General features: G+C 38.4%; 1 protein-coding gene across 2 annotated transcripts in view; it reads left to right on the forward strand.

Moving 5' to 3' along the window:
- Window positions 1-13,316: 13,316 nt before the first annotated feature.
- fam184ab (family with sequence similarity 184 member Ab) overlaps window positions 13,317-14,458 on the forward strand; it is a 207,478-nt gene continuing 206,336 nt past the window's right edge. For both annotated transcript variants that reach the window (XM_061746559.1, XM_061746560.1), the window contains exon 1: window positions 13,317-14,055. In XM_061746559.1, the coding sequence (XP_061602543.1) occupies window positions 13,894-14,055 (162 nt within the window). In that variant the 5' untranslated portion in view covers window positions 13,317-13,893. The remainder of the gene's footprint in view (window positions 14,056-14,458) is intronic.

Consider the following 14,458-nt stretch of genomic DNA (forward strand, 5'->3'; position numbering starts at 1 on the left):
GCAGCTTCCTGATGTAGTTTAACTGTGTATTGCCGACTGTACTTCTCAACACTATTTTTACAACACTTACACTTACATAAGTACATTATGTAACATACTTATGTTCTAATACTTATCAATAATACAATAATATAATCCCCAAAGGGAAGTTATATGCTGCAGTAATTGTCAGTACGGTATTTAAGTCTCTTTAAAGAGTCAGTGTAGATGGTTATTGCTGAGGGCAGGAGGGATATCCTGCAGCTGTCTGTGTTGTAACAAATCTGAAGAAGCTTGATATCTGCATATTCATGACACACACATAGGGAAAAATAATAATAATTGTGCCCCAGCCAGATCATAATTTCGCTGTGGCCCACTGCTGTGAGACTGGAGTGTACACTCAGATATGATGTCCGCACACTTAATGTTTTGCCTTGCCAACAAGAACCTTCTGAAGACATTGCAATGTGAGCAGCTGCTCATATTGTGCTGACTACTACACATACTGTACACAAGTATTTTTTATTAGCAGCATGCACTGGGGTCATGGATTTATATATATACACTATGCCCTTATATACAGTATCCTTGTATCAGCATTATTGTGTCAGTATTGTTGTTTTCTGCAGTGTTTCACTCTGTGAAGCCATATTCATTCCTACCAATGAATGTGAGTAAACGAAGGCTGGAGGCACATTTATTGAGATTCTTATCTTTGACATCTGATGCAACACTGATATTAACCGGCACATCTTTGTGAGGTACGATATCCCATACTGAAGCACATTTCTGATTTCTAACCTTCACTTCAAGTCATTGTTGTTACTAATCGTAGTAATTTGTTACTCCAACGGTAACTGGACGTGTGAAGAGTATCAGCTGCATATTTTGTAATCAAATAATGTTTTGTTGGATACTTAAGTGGAAAAAATGAAATATAAAATATTCTGCTGTTTCCATTATGTAACATTGTGGCAGTGGATGATTCTGCCTTTTTAATGCATGTGTCCAGATACTGTAATAAGCTTTTATGCCCCAAGGGCGGTTTTAAAAAAATGAAACGACATAAGGTTGATATTATTCTGTTCCTGTCACAACAAAAATGACTGAATCTTGTGAAACAATTGGAAAAAGAGCCAAGGATGCTGCTCCCTCTCAGTGTATGTTAGCTGTATTGATCCACTGATACGAGGAGAGAGGAATAAATGTCCCCTGGCCATCTCAGTGCCAGACACGCAATGTCAAGAAAAGTGAGGAGGGAAAAAAACAAAACAGGTGGCCCTTGGAGTTTCAGGGATCACAGAAAAATTGTCCTTTCTGCGATCCTTCCGGTTAAATGACAAGTCCTCTGGCATTTGTGGGTATAAATAACCAATCAATACATTTGTTCAGATCAGGTGACAAATAATTGATTGCAGAGGGAGTCAAAACTGCATTTCAAAGGGTGACCTTTGTTGTGCATCTTTCAACAGAAAATGTGTCATATTTGAAAAGTTTGCTCTCCCAGCATGCACTATGGGGGCTTTATAAACCTGACTGTCATGCAGGCCAGGGCAAAGCCAAGGGTCCCCAGAAAAATGCCATCTTATTATTTGGGATTGTCAGTAGGTTAAATATGTAACGTGTATAGATCAGATACAGCACCAGAGCAGATAAACACATAATGTAGTCAAGTGTTTGTAATTTAAAGGAATAAGCGTGCTTGCCTTAGAGGTACATGTGCAACTGATCTAACTCACCTTGCCGCCAGTCTTTATATATAAACAAGCTTAAATCTACTTTTTCATCAAACTCTTGATTAGAATGTGAATAAGCACTTTAATCAAACTGTCAGATTAGGCGAAACAAAAGTGAAGCAGGAGTTGCTCATTATGTACATGTTGGAAAGTTATCTTGATCAAAACAAGATTTGTTGGAGGCTGGTAAATTACGAGATGAAAAATATGGCTCACCAAGATATTATATAAATGTTATATTAGCCTGCATGACAGTCCAATTAATGGCAGTTGAAATTCAATCTCCAATGCACTGCAAAAGAAAATGTATGTCCCATGCTCTACTGCATGCTGGGACTGCAGCACCAATGAAATCATGTGCAGTACATAATATCATTGTGAAAATATATATTCTGACCAAAATCAATTTTAAGCTTAACGTTAGAGTGTGTGACAACTGGGAAATATTCCTTCTGACCTCAGTTCAAAAGCACGCCTTGTGAATTGTACAGGACTGTCTCAGAAAAATTGGAATATTGTGATAAAGTCCTTTATTTTCTGTAATGCAAAAATGTCATACATTCTGTATTTATTACAAATCATATGAAATATTGCAAGCCTTTTATTATTTTAACATAACATTGCTGATCATGGCTTACAGTTTAAGAAAACTCAAATATCCTATCTCAAAAAATTAGAATATTCTGGGAATCTTAATCTTAAACTGTAAGCCATAATCAGCAATATTAATATAATAAAAGGCTTGCAATATTTCAGTTGATTTGTAATGAATCCAGAATGTATGACATTTTTTGTTTTTTAATGGCATTACAGAAAATAAAGACCTTTATCACAATCTTCTAATTTTCTGAGACAGTCCTGTCTGGCAGAACACATGAACACATGGTAACTACCGTAGGCTACAGGTGTGATCCAAGCTATGCTCAGTGATGTCACCAACAGGTTTTCTGAAGAGTGCGTTTGAAGCCTCTTTTTACTCTTAAGACGTACAGTACTCACTCTAAACTACGAATGACTATCCTCTGTGTGGTCTTTAGTCTTCTGTGTGATCTTTATTCTGAGTTCAGAAGTCAATACAGTGCAGGGCGATAAGTAGCAAAGGTGAAATGTACTCTACTGGCCACAAAACATTTTTGAAATAGCCTGTAAACATGTTAATTTATGCTGTGAGGCTGGTTATTTTAACATGGGGGTGCAGATTGAACCCCCCAGTGGTCAGGCCATGAACTCCTTTCACTTCAACCAGGAGCTGGGATGTTGGCACTTGTCATCACATTAAATGTTTGGGGTCAATTTTTAAGAAAGAGAATCGTTCCTTTCATTGTTTTGCAATTATATCCAAATATCAAAAACTCAATCAAAACTAGAGGGTATGACTGTCTGCCGGCCTTCATGACCCGTCTGAATCGAAACCCAAGAAAGACATAAATTGTTGTATTTGGGTGTGGAGATCTGGGGCCTGTACTACGAAGCGGGATTTGGGGTTAGCGAGGTAACTTCAGGTTTAACCCTGGGTTTTCAGGACTACGACGGTGGTTCACTTCTTACCGGGGCACATCGCCATGGTAACTTATGCTGAACAGCTAACCTGCTCCGGAGCAGGTTATGTTCGAGATACAGATCGCCGGGTATAAAAGCACCGCCCACGGACCAATCAGCTCTCTTGGAAAATGGCATGCCCTTTCGAAGAGAATCCAGTGGAGCTCGGTGCGCGGATCGTGAGAGGAAAAAAAAAAGAGTGGGCTGACTTTCAACAAAAATTTAATTAGTCAAGAAACTAAGCAATTCCTTTCATACCCAAGTATCAATACTTTATCATTTCTTTTCTCCTGACAGAGAGGTATGCGAGTACGTTTGTCTTTGCTGTAGATACCCTCACTCCGTCTTTCTAAGAAAACTACTTTTGCAAATAAACCTTTATGTACAAACTGTAAATATACTGTAGAAACAAGGTATCCTATGAGTCATTTGAGAGAGGATGAAATGTCAGACCTCGTTTAATTTGAACACAACATGAACTTTTAATTTCAAGTCTAAATATTAAGTTAAATCACAGTGTAATTTATCCTTTGCTCTTCGCTACTGAAATAAGCGGCTCTGACAGCGGACTTCTCCATGCTTGCGATTGGTCATGCACTGAAAACACCACCCCTTTTATGTGCACGCGCTCATATCCAGATTGGAGAAACCTGGGTTGATATACCGAGTTGATAACCACCGTCGTGTGACCGCTTAGCGTGATTGCAATTGTCCGGGTTAGTGAATCTGGATAAGGAAAAGATATCCTGGGTATGTTGAACTTGCTTCGTAGTACAGGCCCCTGGTGGCAGACTATGATGCCACTCTTGGTTCTTTGGGGTTGTTTGTTCATCCGGTTGCTAAAAACATCATGATTTTTGACAGCACATTTACATTTGATAAGAGCAGTTCTTTTGTCAAAACTAACTCTAAAACTAAACTTTTCAAGATATATTTTAAGATTCTATTTTAGTTTTTAATGTTTTGGATGAGCTGATGTTATCATATTTGTGTGAACATCTACATCTTTTGTAGATCCCACGTCCAGACTTAGAAGTATAGGCGATGGGCTTATTCAGTAGCTGGCCCCATTCCCCTGAACCTTACAAATAAGAGCAGCTCAAATGTTTAAAGAGTTTTAGACATTTTGTCATTATACTTTATTTGTTTTGATGTGTATTCTTTTTATTGTTTGTTTGTTTTGCTTTTTATTAGTTCACCTTGGTCAGCCTAAAAAGTTATTAAATGCTCTATGTAAATGATTTGACCTTGACCACAACCTTGATGCAAGATTGTACAAGCTAAGAATGAACTGTTTTCCTCGTGTTTCATCAGAGTGACAAGGTATTAAACCATCTGATCCACAAACTGACGATAAACTCCCTCCTAGAGGGGAGTTTCTTGCCACTGGTTGGGTTCAGGTTTTTCTCCCACTAGGGGACTTTTTACCTGCCAGTGTTTATGTAATAATTGCTTGGGGGTCATGTTCTGGGTCTCTGGAAAAGCGCCTAGAGACAACTTGTGTTGTAATAGACGCTGTATAAATAAAACTGAATTGAATTGAAGCTGTCAAACAGAAATACGGCCACCATGGCATCACTCCCAAGTCCCTTCTGGTCCAAGCGGACACACAGCTGTCACCATTGCAGAAATCTTCTTGTAGCGCCCTGTCTTTCTTTTTTTTTTTTTCTAATTGTGATTATTTTTTGTCTCCTGTACACTCCCACTACAGAAACACACACTGTGTACTGTATGTATGAGGTGAATGCACATAACTACGACTAAAACAAGCAGAAAGTCCGGTTGATTGGCAAAAAGGGCCAAGAATCATCTCCCTTGGCACAGGTACGATCACTGGGTTTTATTTTTATAGTGGCCCCAGCCACCGCAGAAGATAGATGTTTTAAGTATTAATCCTTTTATTATTATTTTCTTTAGTATCAGAATGGGAAAAACAATGTTAACCAGTAAAATTATTGAAAATATTACCTATCCACCTTTAACCAAGTAGTTTTCAACCAGAAGTCTGTTCAGGAAACAAAGTGAAAGGGCGCGTGCCATCTGAAATCCACTGAGCCAGAAACGTTGCATCATGTCTGATCATCATTTACTTCGGGACTGAATCATTTATTCTGTTCATGTGGCGAAGGTTTTATGGCTTTTGGTTTGAAATGAATAGAGGTGAAGGGAATTTAGAGAGCTTATTGATGTCCCCAGACCCTGCCTGAGGTATCTGCGCACAGAATAACAGCTGAGGATGTGTGATAACCGTGGTGCTGTAACGCATCATTTCAGCACCTCCAAGCTTAATCCCTTCATTGATATACCTCAGGGCTAGTTCGTCTTTTGCATGACGCTGAAAACACTCCATCACATTCACTGTATGAAGCTCTAACAACAAAGTTTCACTCTCCTCACAGGTATAGAATTCATAACTTACAAGACAAAGACAAAACCTCACCGGCTTCTAGCTTCCGCAAACACATCTGGTTATAAAATCTGTTTGCGTGGGTATATAAAACTTGATTATTCATTATACTAGGCATCTGAGAAATAAAAGGGAATAGTAGAGTATTATTAGCTTTTATGTTGGGTCATTACAAGGGCTTGTTTTAATATAAACTGGAACTTATTGTTTCCGAAACATAATCTGATTACAAACCTATTTTGCACACCGAACGTAGGCTCTCTTTGCAGAAGATAAAGAGGAAAATTACATAACTCATAACTGACCTTCTGCTAAGCTCCTTTGTGATGCTGCAGCTTTCAGATTCTCTGCAGTGATACGAGAGCAGAAGCTCCGCTCAAAATCTTTAGCAATTCTTGCCACACTGGGTTCTTGTCTTATCTTATCTCCTGACTATGGACCTTGGTGGCTAAAGTGACTTTGCCTTCTAGCAGATTTGTTTTTGCCACAGCTATCTACTGTAATTAAGCTAATGTGAGTCCTTTGAAACACTGCTGGCTCACTTTAAAGTGGGGAACCAGTTGAATATACATGCATCACCATTTAACAGATACTATTATCTTAAGTGACAAGGGCTACTGCATAGTTTAAATATAAGGTAGGTAACGGAGCTGATGGGATTGAAAGCCACTAGATTGTTGCTACTGACTCGTATTCATCAACTAGATTTAGTCTTTTGTTCAGTCTGCCAGTGTTTCCTGTCAAACTTAGCCCATTAATTGATATCAGAGAAGGGATTTTGTCCGATAATCTTTTCCAGTATTACTGTGGTTCCTCCGTCTTGTCCAAATACTGGGTCAGTTACATTTGGTGGCACGGGGTAGCGTGTGACTTTGGCTACGTTCATACCGCAGGCAAAAGCGACCCAAATCTGATTTTTTTTTTTTTTTTTTTTGTCCTTCTGAGCAGCTCAAATTACACAACATCTGTTTTTTCACATGGGATAAATCACATAGATATCTGATGTTTTCCAGTGAAACCTCAGCCTGAACTCTCAGGTCACATTTCATCCATCCTTGACGTCACTTTTGTGTGATTAATGTCACAATTCTGCGCTGGCGGGATTTGTTCTAGATGTAATCTGCGTCAGTGAAGCCGCTCGTGTCACAGTCGCCCCCTCCCAGTTACGATTCCTCATCCACACAGGTCTCTGTACAGATATTGAAGCCATCGCTCCACACATGGCCATTGTAAAAACAGTTTTGCCTTCCTTTTCTCAGGTTTCTTCTCATTATAATTAGTTTATGAATTTGGCCACTTCCAATGCAAAAAAACATAAAATAAAATAATCATACAGGATCTTTGCTGGTGCATCTTTGTTTATATGTGCACACCTGTTGTACTACGTTAACGCCATGTTATCCTGCGCGGGGGAGTCACTTCTTAGCAGAAGCCTTTTCAAAACGAAGTCTGATACAAGACGCATGAAAATAATAATGTGAACAGGCCCAAAAGGAAAAAAAATATCTAATCTTGGATGGAATTGAGGATTAAGATTTGCAGTGTTAACATAGCCTTTGTTGTGCTTCAGCATGGTATTACCAAAAATAAAACACTTTCAAGGTTATTGCACCTTCAGGATGACTGTAAGTGCATCCCGATGTCAATTATAGCACAGCAGAGTCAGTACAAACTACATAAAATCAGTGGTTTTACATACTAAATAAATGTATTTACCCTAATAAAGAAAGGACTTCTACTGAATCATGGCCATGTTTGTTTGAGACGTGAAAGGTGTGAAATTGTGGAATTGCTGTGATGAGGATTTAAGAATGTGTACCTCAATTTATGTTTTCAAAAAAATGTTTAAATATAAAATGATAAACAGTTATAAAGAATTTTTTTAATTATGTTGGTATAGCTTATTATAGATTAACATGAAAATAGCACCACTATATACCCCTTTTTGCATTATTGGTTTTACTATTTCTATATAATATAATGCAATGACAGTTTCTCTTTGTTTTCTTTTTATATATTTCTTTTCTTATTTGTGTATTATCATCCACCGAATGATATACACTGCACAGGATAGGCTATAATAAGCCCTTGGCTTCAGCTTACTCCTTTTTCGGACATTTCTATTTACCTTTTATTTTATTTGTGAAACTAACATGTAAATGTTTCAATGTATTCTGTCCGAAATAAACCATTCATTCATTCATTCATTCATTCATTCATTCATTCATTCATTCATTCATTCATTCATTCATTCAGATGTAATCAAAGTTAAGATGTAAAAGAAAAAAACAAACACCTATAATGTGCTATTGTAAGCTTGAATCCAAAATAAACCCGAACTTGGAGCTCAAGAAGATAATTAGCTCATTCATTTACATAAATTTGTACGCACTCTGACGTATTAGTCTCATTTTTGGAGTCTTTTTGTTTACCGAGATATTCACTTGATGTGCAACAAGAGCAGATGTCTTGTTGCACAAAAAGCGGCATGTATGTGTCATTTATCTATTTTTTTTGGTCTTTGCCTTTATCTAATGCTTGTTCTTGTGTCCCTTAAACATTCCTGCTTTGTCTGGTTGTCTACAAAAATGTGGACATGTGATTTTTGTCTTTTAAATGCTGTGACTCTGCTCTCTTGATGACCTGGTTATTTTCACTCTTTTGTTCTGATGATAAACTTTGATTGTGGACTTTTATAACTACTGTATGTGTCTAGCATCAAGGTCATCACACTTTTCTGCATACAACCGAGAGATGTAGAAAAATTACAAGTGAAAAAAACATAAATGTGAGTGCTAAATACATAAAATAAAGATTAAATATCTCTCAGTTAAATAATAATATGTGTGAAAAATCACAAAAATGTTAACGAGAAAGTGGTCATCAAGGTACTGTTGCTTTGCCTCCGGAGGGACCTCGTAGTCTCTCATCATCTGAATATGTTTAGTAATGTGAACTTCTCCCATTACTCATTTCCTAAATGTTACATTCTTGACTGACCTCCTCCTCCTCCGTGGGCCCTTCCCACCAAAGATGTGAGCCTAGGATGTGAGAAGGAGGGACGGTAAAGTAAGGGAAAAGAAAGAAGAAAATGGACTTGTGAAACAGGAAACTGACTCAGAGCATGAACAGTGTTTGTGATGACGCTTGTGTTCACATATAATTTGATATGATGCTGAGAAAAACATCTGCAACGATTAAATCAGTCTCCTCTCATTTTTCAGTCCCTGGTTCCCTCTACTCCAGGTACGTTTTAAGATTTAAGACTTCCATTAAAAGGTTTGGCAGGAATTGAGTTTTGGATCACAAGCAGGAGGACAGAAGATGAATGTGAGCAAGAAGCTTAAATTGGAGACGTGAGATTAGTTATGTCACGCAATAAAATGAAATCATGATTAACACCTAAGTTTGACATCTACCAACATATATTCTGAGTGAGCCAATCTGCCTTTAAGTTTGCTTATTTTTGTCTTTTTGCTTTTTCCTGAAGATACGCTTATCATTTGAGTCCTAGCTTAACAGATAAATCAGAGTTAATTTTGCGGTTTGTAAAGTAGGCAGCTAGCTAGACAAACACAGCTCTTTTATCAGTGAACCATCATGCTTCATCATCTGGAAAGGTAATTTAAGTCCTGTAGGATGTCTTAAGTTCAGTCACTTAACATTTAGATAGAGGGGGGAAAAGGGTTGTTTTTTTGTTCTATCACTTTTGCCTCCTTTATGCACATTCGTATCTAAATCTAATGACAAATAGAAATGATATAAAATACCAGTGTCCTGTTAGAATCACATCAGTGGATACAGCATCAACAGCTCATTTTGGATCAACAGATATTAAATGATACTGTCAAGCGCAAATGTCATGCACTAACAATATTACAATTAAAGTTGTGACGATGAAACGTGCAGTAAAAATTGTTACAGCTCAGGTTGTACTCAAATTTCTACAACAGTAAAGCGTAGTTTCTTATTTTGAATCATATGTGTGTTAATGTTCAAACACAGGCAGTTTTTATATTCACGGTCCTGCAAAATAAAAGTCTTGAGGACCCATAAATAGGAAGACAAACCATTTGCGTCATTCCTGTGATTATGAATATGTAAGTTGCTGCCCGCAGCTGCCAGTCCAGTCACTTTGAATCTGATTCTATTTTTTCTTCCCTTGTGCTGCAATGGATGAAGTGGCATCATTACTGTTCAACAACTCAACTCTTAGCATTCATGTTCTGGGGAAGATCTAGTACTTCTGATCTCCTTGCCGGAATTAATATTGAAAATTTTCAAAGGGTATTGTAAAAATTTAGCAGCTTGTAGCAGGGTCAGAGGTAATATTCATTTGCAGAACAGATGGTGAGCCTGGTTTTAATCTTTTAAAGAACATACAACTCTACAAAATGAGGTGGATATTATGATAGATAGATAGATAGGTTATTCATCCATCCATCCATCCATCCATCCATCCATCCATCCATCCATCCATCCATCCATCCATCCATCCATCCATCCATCCATAAATGTGTGAGCATTTCATTTCACTATAGTCTCCTCATTATGCCGCAGAATGACACTTTTATCTGATGAAACCAGGATATTTTTTATCCAAGTCACCAACTATAAATCCATGATGGTTCACTACTTTAATAATAATGTTGGTCTGTCCACTATTGTTTAAAAGCAACATGGTGAATTTTAATTAAGTTATATATGTACAAAACCTGGATAAGAAGACGTGGATAAATAAAAGATAATGCTTTTCACAGGGGTTGAGGCCATATCATTATGAACTTTGTGTTACCTGAATTGGATATTGTGTACTAATTGAGAACATTAAAAAAAGTATTTTTTACAGTCAAGATAAATTAAAATACAGTCTGAGCGTTAATTGTGTACACATATAATCCTTTTTAAGTTATACCCTAATGGTGAAGGTAAAGTTGGCCATGGTGACACATCTGTCACTATGCATCTCCTGTTGGCCTCATTTTAAGAAGTGTGCTATTTTGTGGAAAATTAGTTTTGGTGACTCATCTTGCACCCAGGGGTGTATACTGGTTTTCTTACTAAAGGGAGAATTCCTTTTGAATTTTGGTTGTCCAATCAGCACACACTTGACTTTCCAGAGAGGACAAACCAAGCTGAGGTGGGAAGTAACAACATCCACTCACAATACTGTAAGTTACTTTTGCATGCTTGCATTTTCTATAGCTTTAAGTCAGTAGTTTTACTTGAGTAGGTTCTAGCAAAAGTATCTTACTTCACTGCACTTCACTTCACTCATCTCCTGCCCAAGTGATGGGCAGGAGATGATTTTCATCAAGATGATGTGAAAATCCCAAGAAAGAATTGAATGAATGAGGTGGACATTAGTCAAACAGACCAGATGAAAAACTGTTCAGTGGGTCATTTGAACGAAGCTGAAGAAGCTCAACTGATCTCAGATTTTTTGTACTTGTACTTGAGTAGAATGTTTCAGTTAATTTTCCAACTCTGCTTTCTACCTTCTGATGTTACAGCAAGTAGGCTACCAAAAATGCAGAAGCAAATGGCACCCCGCTATTTCATGCATAATTTAGTTCACTCAGCCATAAATATTGGTATCATTTATAATGTAGACATGAAGCAGATGCAATGATAAAACACATACAGAAAACATGCATGTGGCAAGGGAATAACTTTTACTTATATTTTTACACACACACTTGTTAGATTTAAATTCCACTGAGGACGAAAAGTCAATGTTTTATCTAGATTTAAAAATAAAATTTAAGGGGGGGGGCGCACATCACAGCCAGTTGGTGAAAATATAACTTTCTCTGAGCATTTTTTATTTAATTTTTTTCAAAGTCAGGCACTTCTTTAAAGCTATTACAGCATTGTGATAAATCTTTGAGTGCGCTTCTCGTCAACTATAAAATCTAATTTTGAGTTAAATCTTTTTTTATTGACAGGTAAGATACTTTTTTACCTGCCAATTTATGGATATGGATCTAGTTAAGTGCAACGGATTGACCTGAATGACTCTTGTATAGGCTACTCTAATAGGCCAAGCGTAACTACGTTATTTTACCTTAAAGATGCCAGCTTTTTTTTAAATATAAAAATATAAAGGGACAAACAGTTTTATTTGTTGTCTGTCTGATCCAAAATTAAATACGGTGTCAGAACAGGTGTTCTGCCAATCCTTGCTACTTGCCGAGAAATGCTACTTTGTGGTTCTGCGCATGCGCACAGTCAATTTTCAAAGTTTGCATCATTTCTTGCACGATGTGAAATGGATAATATGGGATGTTGAGTATTTGATTCTTCAAAATACACTACCCATGACATGAATTGCATTACAGTTTGTGAACATTATACGATAAAGAGGGAAAAAAACAACAATTATTTCGCTTTATTTGATATTCATTCATTCATTGGCCTTTATTTAACCAGGCAGGTCATTAAGAACATTCTTATTTACAAAGACGGCCTGGCAAGAGACAAGGACCACTTGTACGTGAGTGTATTGTCCCATTCAGAAAAAGTGCTTTTGGGCAGTCAGTGTTTTCATACCGAGCATCTCATACATGGAACACAGTACCAAATATCATGAGACACACCCACCCTCACCTCCTTCATTAAACACCTAAGAACATGGCTTCTAGACAATCAAGTCTGCACTCATATTACATCTTAGTGTATATCATTGTATGTTAGCTCCTCTATCTTAGTGTATTTTATTGTGTTTTCTTCTATTGTGTATTTATTAGTGTATTTTACTGCTGTGTGTCATAATTTCTTGGACTGTATGTAATGTATGTGTGTCTGGAACCTTCTATTACATCAACCTGTCCCAGGGACTAAAGATGCAAATTAGCCACTGGCTATAATCTAGCATATTTACATGAAAATGTTATTAATATGTACTGTCCCTGGTTATTTTCCTTTAAAAATCAAATACAAATACTTGAGGGGAAAGGAAGTGGACTAGGGAGTAAAACACAGTAAAATTGTAGCTCTACAAAGGTAAAAAACCATTAGGGAGCATTTTTTGGCAAAGCAGCAGAAATTGGCAGAACAACGGCTCATATTAAAAACGCCTCATTGGTTTACTTGTGATTCTCCGCCTGCTGCTCGGTCGTCGGCCGGTGTTCTGCCAGTTTCTGCTACCTGCCGAGAAATGCTACTTTGTGGCTCTGCGCATGCGCATAGTCGATTTTCGAAGTTTGATTGCCACGCCAATCCTTTCTTGCACGATGTAAAATTGATAATATGGGATATTGAGTATTTGATCCTTCAAAATACACTACCCATGACATGAATTGCATTACACTTTGTAAACATGATGCGATAAAGAGGGAAAAAAAACAATTCTATCGCTTTATTTGATATTCATTCAGTCATTCGCCTTTATTTAACCAGGCAGGTCATTAAGAACACATTCTTATTTACAATGACGGCCTGGCAAGCGACAAGGACCACTTGGGGGAAAAGGAAGTGGTTTAGGGAGTAAAACACAGTAAAAATGTAGCTCTACAAAGGTAGAAAACCATTAGGGAGCATTTTTTGGCAAAGCAGCAGAAATTGTCAGAACACCGGAGCTCATCGCTCCCAGGCCCCGTGAACGCACCCCCCAGTGTTGAGGTGATCCATGGCAACAGAGCAGCAGCAGCAGCAGCAGCAGCAGCAGCCAGTCCTGCACACTCCTCCTGTCCTCACTCTCCCAGCCTCCGCTCGCTGCCCGGCTATGTGCCCGGGACACGGCAGGAGGAACCACTCTTAACGGGTCCCGCTGACAGACTCGGGCATCAAGGTGACCGACCGGGAGCCCGCCAGCCCTCCATCCAGCCCGCACACGGCTCCAGGTGAGCCGCGCAAGAACGCACCACGGACCGCCGGACACGGACACGCTCGTCCCCGCCGGGGAAGAACATGGTAGTATCTGGCATTGGTGGGGCTGAAAATACCAGAATTCACCATTTGGTGTGTTATTGACCTGACCCGAGCAAAAAAAAAAAAAAAAAAAAATGAAACAATTTTTCAACAGTCTGGTTTCTTTTTTTTGATCAGACTCTGTCCGAGTATTTGTGAAAATCCGAGCCTGTCCCGGTCCCCCTGCAGCAGCTCACTACCAGCATCCTCAGCATCACTACCAGCATCTTCAGCATCCTCCTCATCACTACCAGCATCCTCCTCATACCAGCATCCTCCTCCTCATCACTCTTCAGCATCCGAGGCTTCATCGTGAAGATGGCGACCGGGTCGGGCTGGCAGCAGTACTACTGCCCTGCCGGTCAGGGGAAATTTACTTCATCCTCAACAACCAGCACGTCCTTCCAGACCGGCATCGCCATGGAATATACTCAAGACCTACACCTGAAGATGAGCAAGAAAATCGCCCAGCTAACAAAGGTAAGGAGTGTTTTTGAGAGGCCTGTTCACTCTGTGAGCATCGTTCCTGGGTTAGACCCCGAACACTGTACCGTCTCCTCGCGTGTACAAGCAGCGCGCCGAACTCCATAGGAATAATACCCTTTTTTAGAAAATATCACTTCTTAGTCAATTTACTTAACATGTGTAACAAAACTACGAGTTTGATATGGATTTTAAGAATGTTCTCGTATATTCGGGGTCCATTTAACATAGAAATGTATATCTCTGATAAAATAATGACGTCTAAGATAGTCATTACACACCAGTGTGCCACTGTTGATAGAACTTAGAATGATAGACCAATTTATGATTAATGATTAGGTTTTGAATTGGATTATTGCTGTGTGAATTAATTGTTTTATATCAGCAGCTGCATGTTAAG

This window comes from Cololabis saira, chromosome 18 (genome assembly GCF_033807715.1).
Source record: "Cololabis saira isolate AMF1-May2022 chromosome 18, fColSai1.1, whole genome shotgun sequence".
Taxonomy (NCBI): domain Eukaryota; kingdom Metazoa; phylum Chordata; class Actinopteri; order Beloniformes; family Belonidae; genus Cololabis; species Cololabis saira.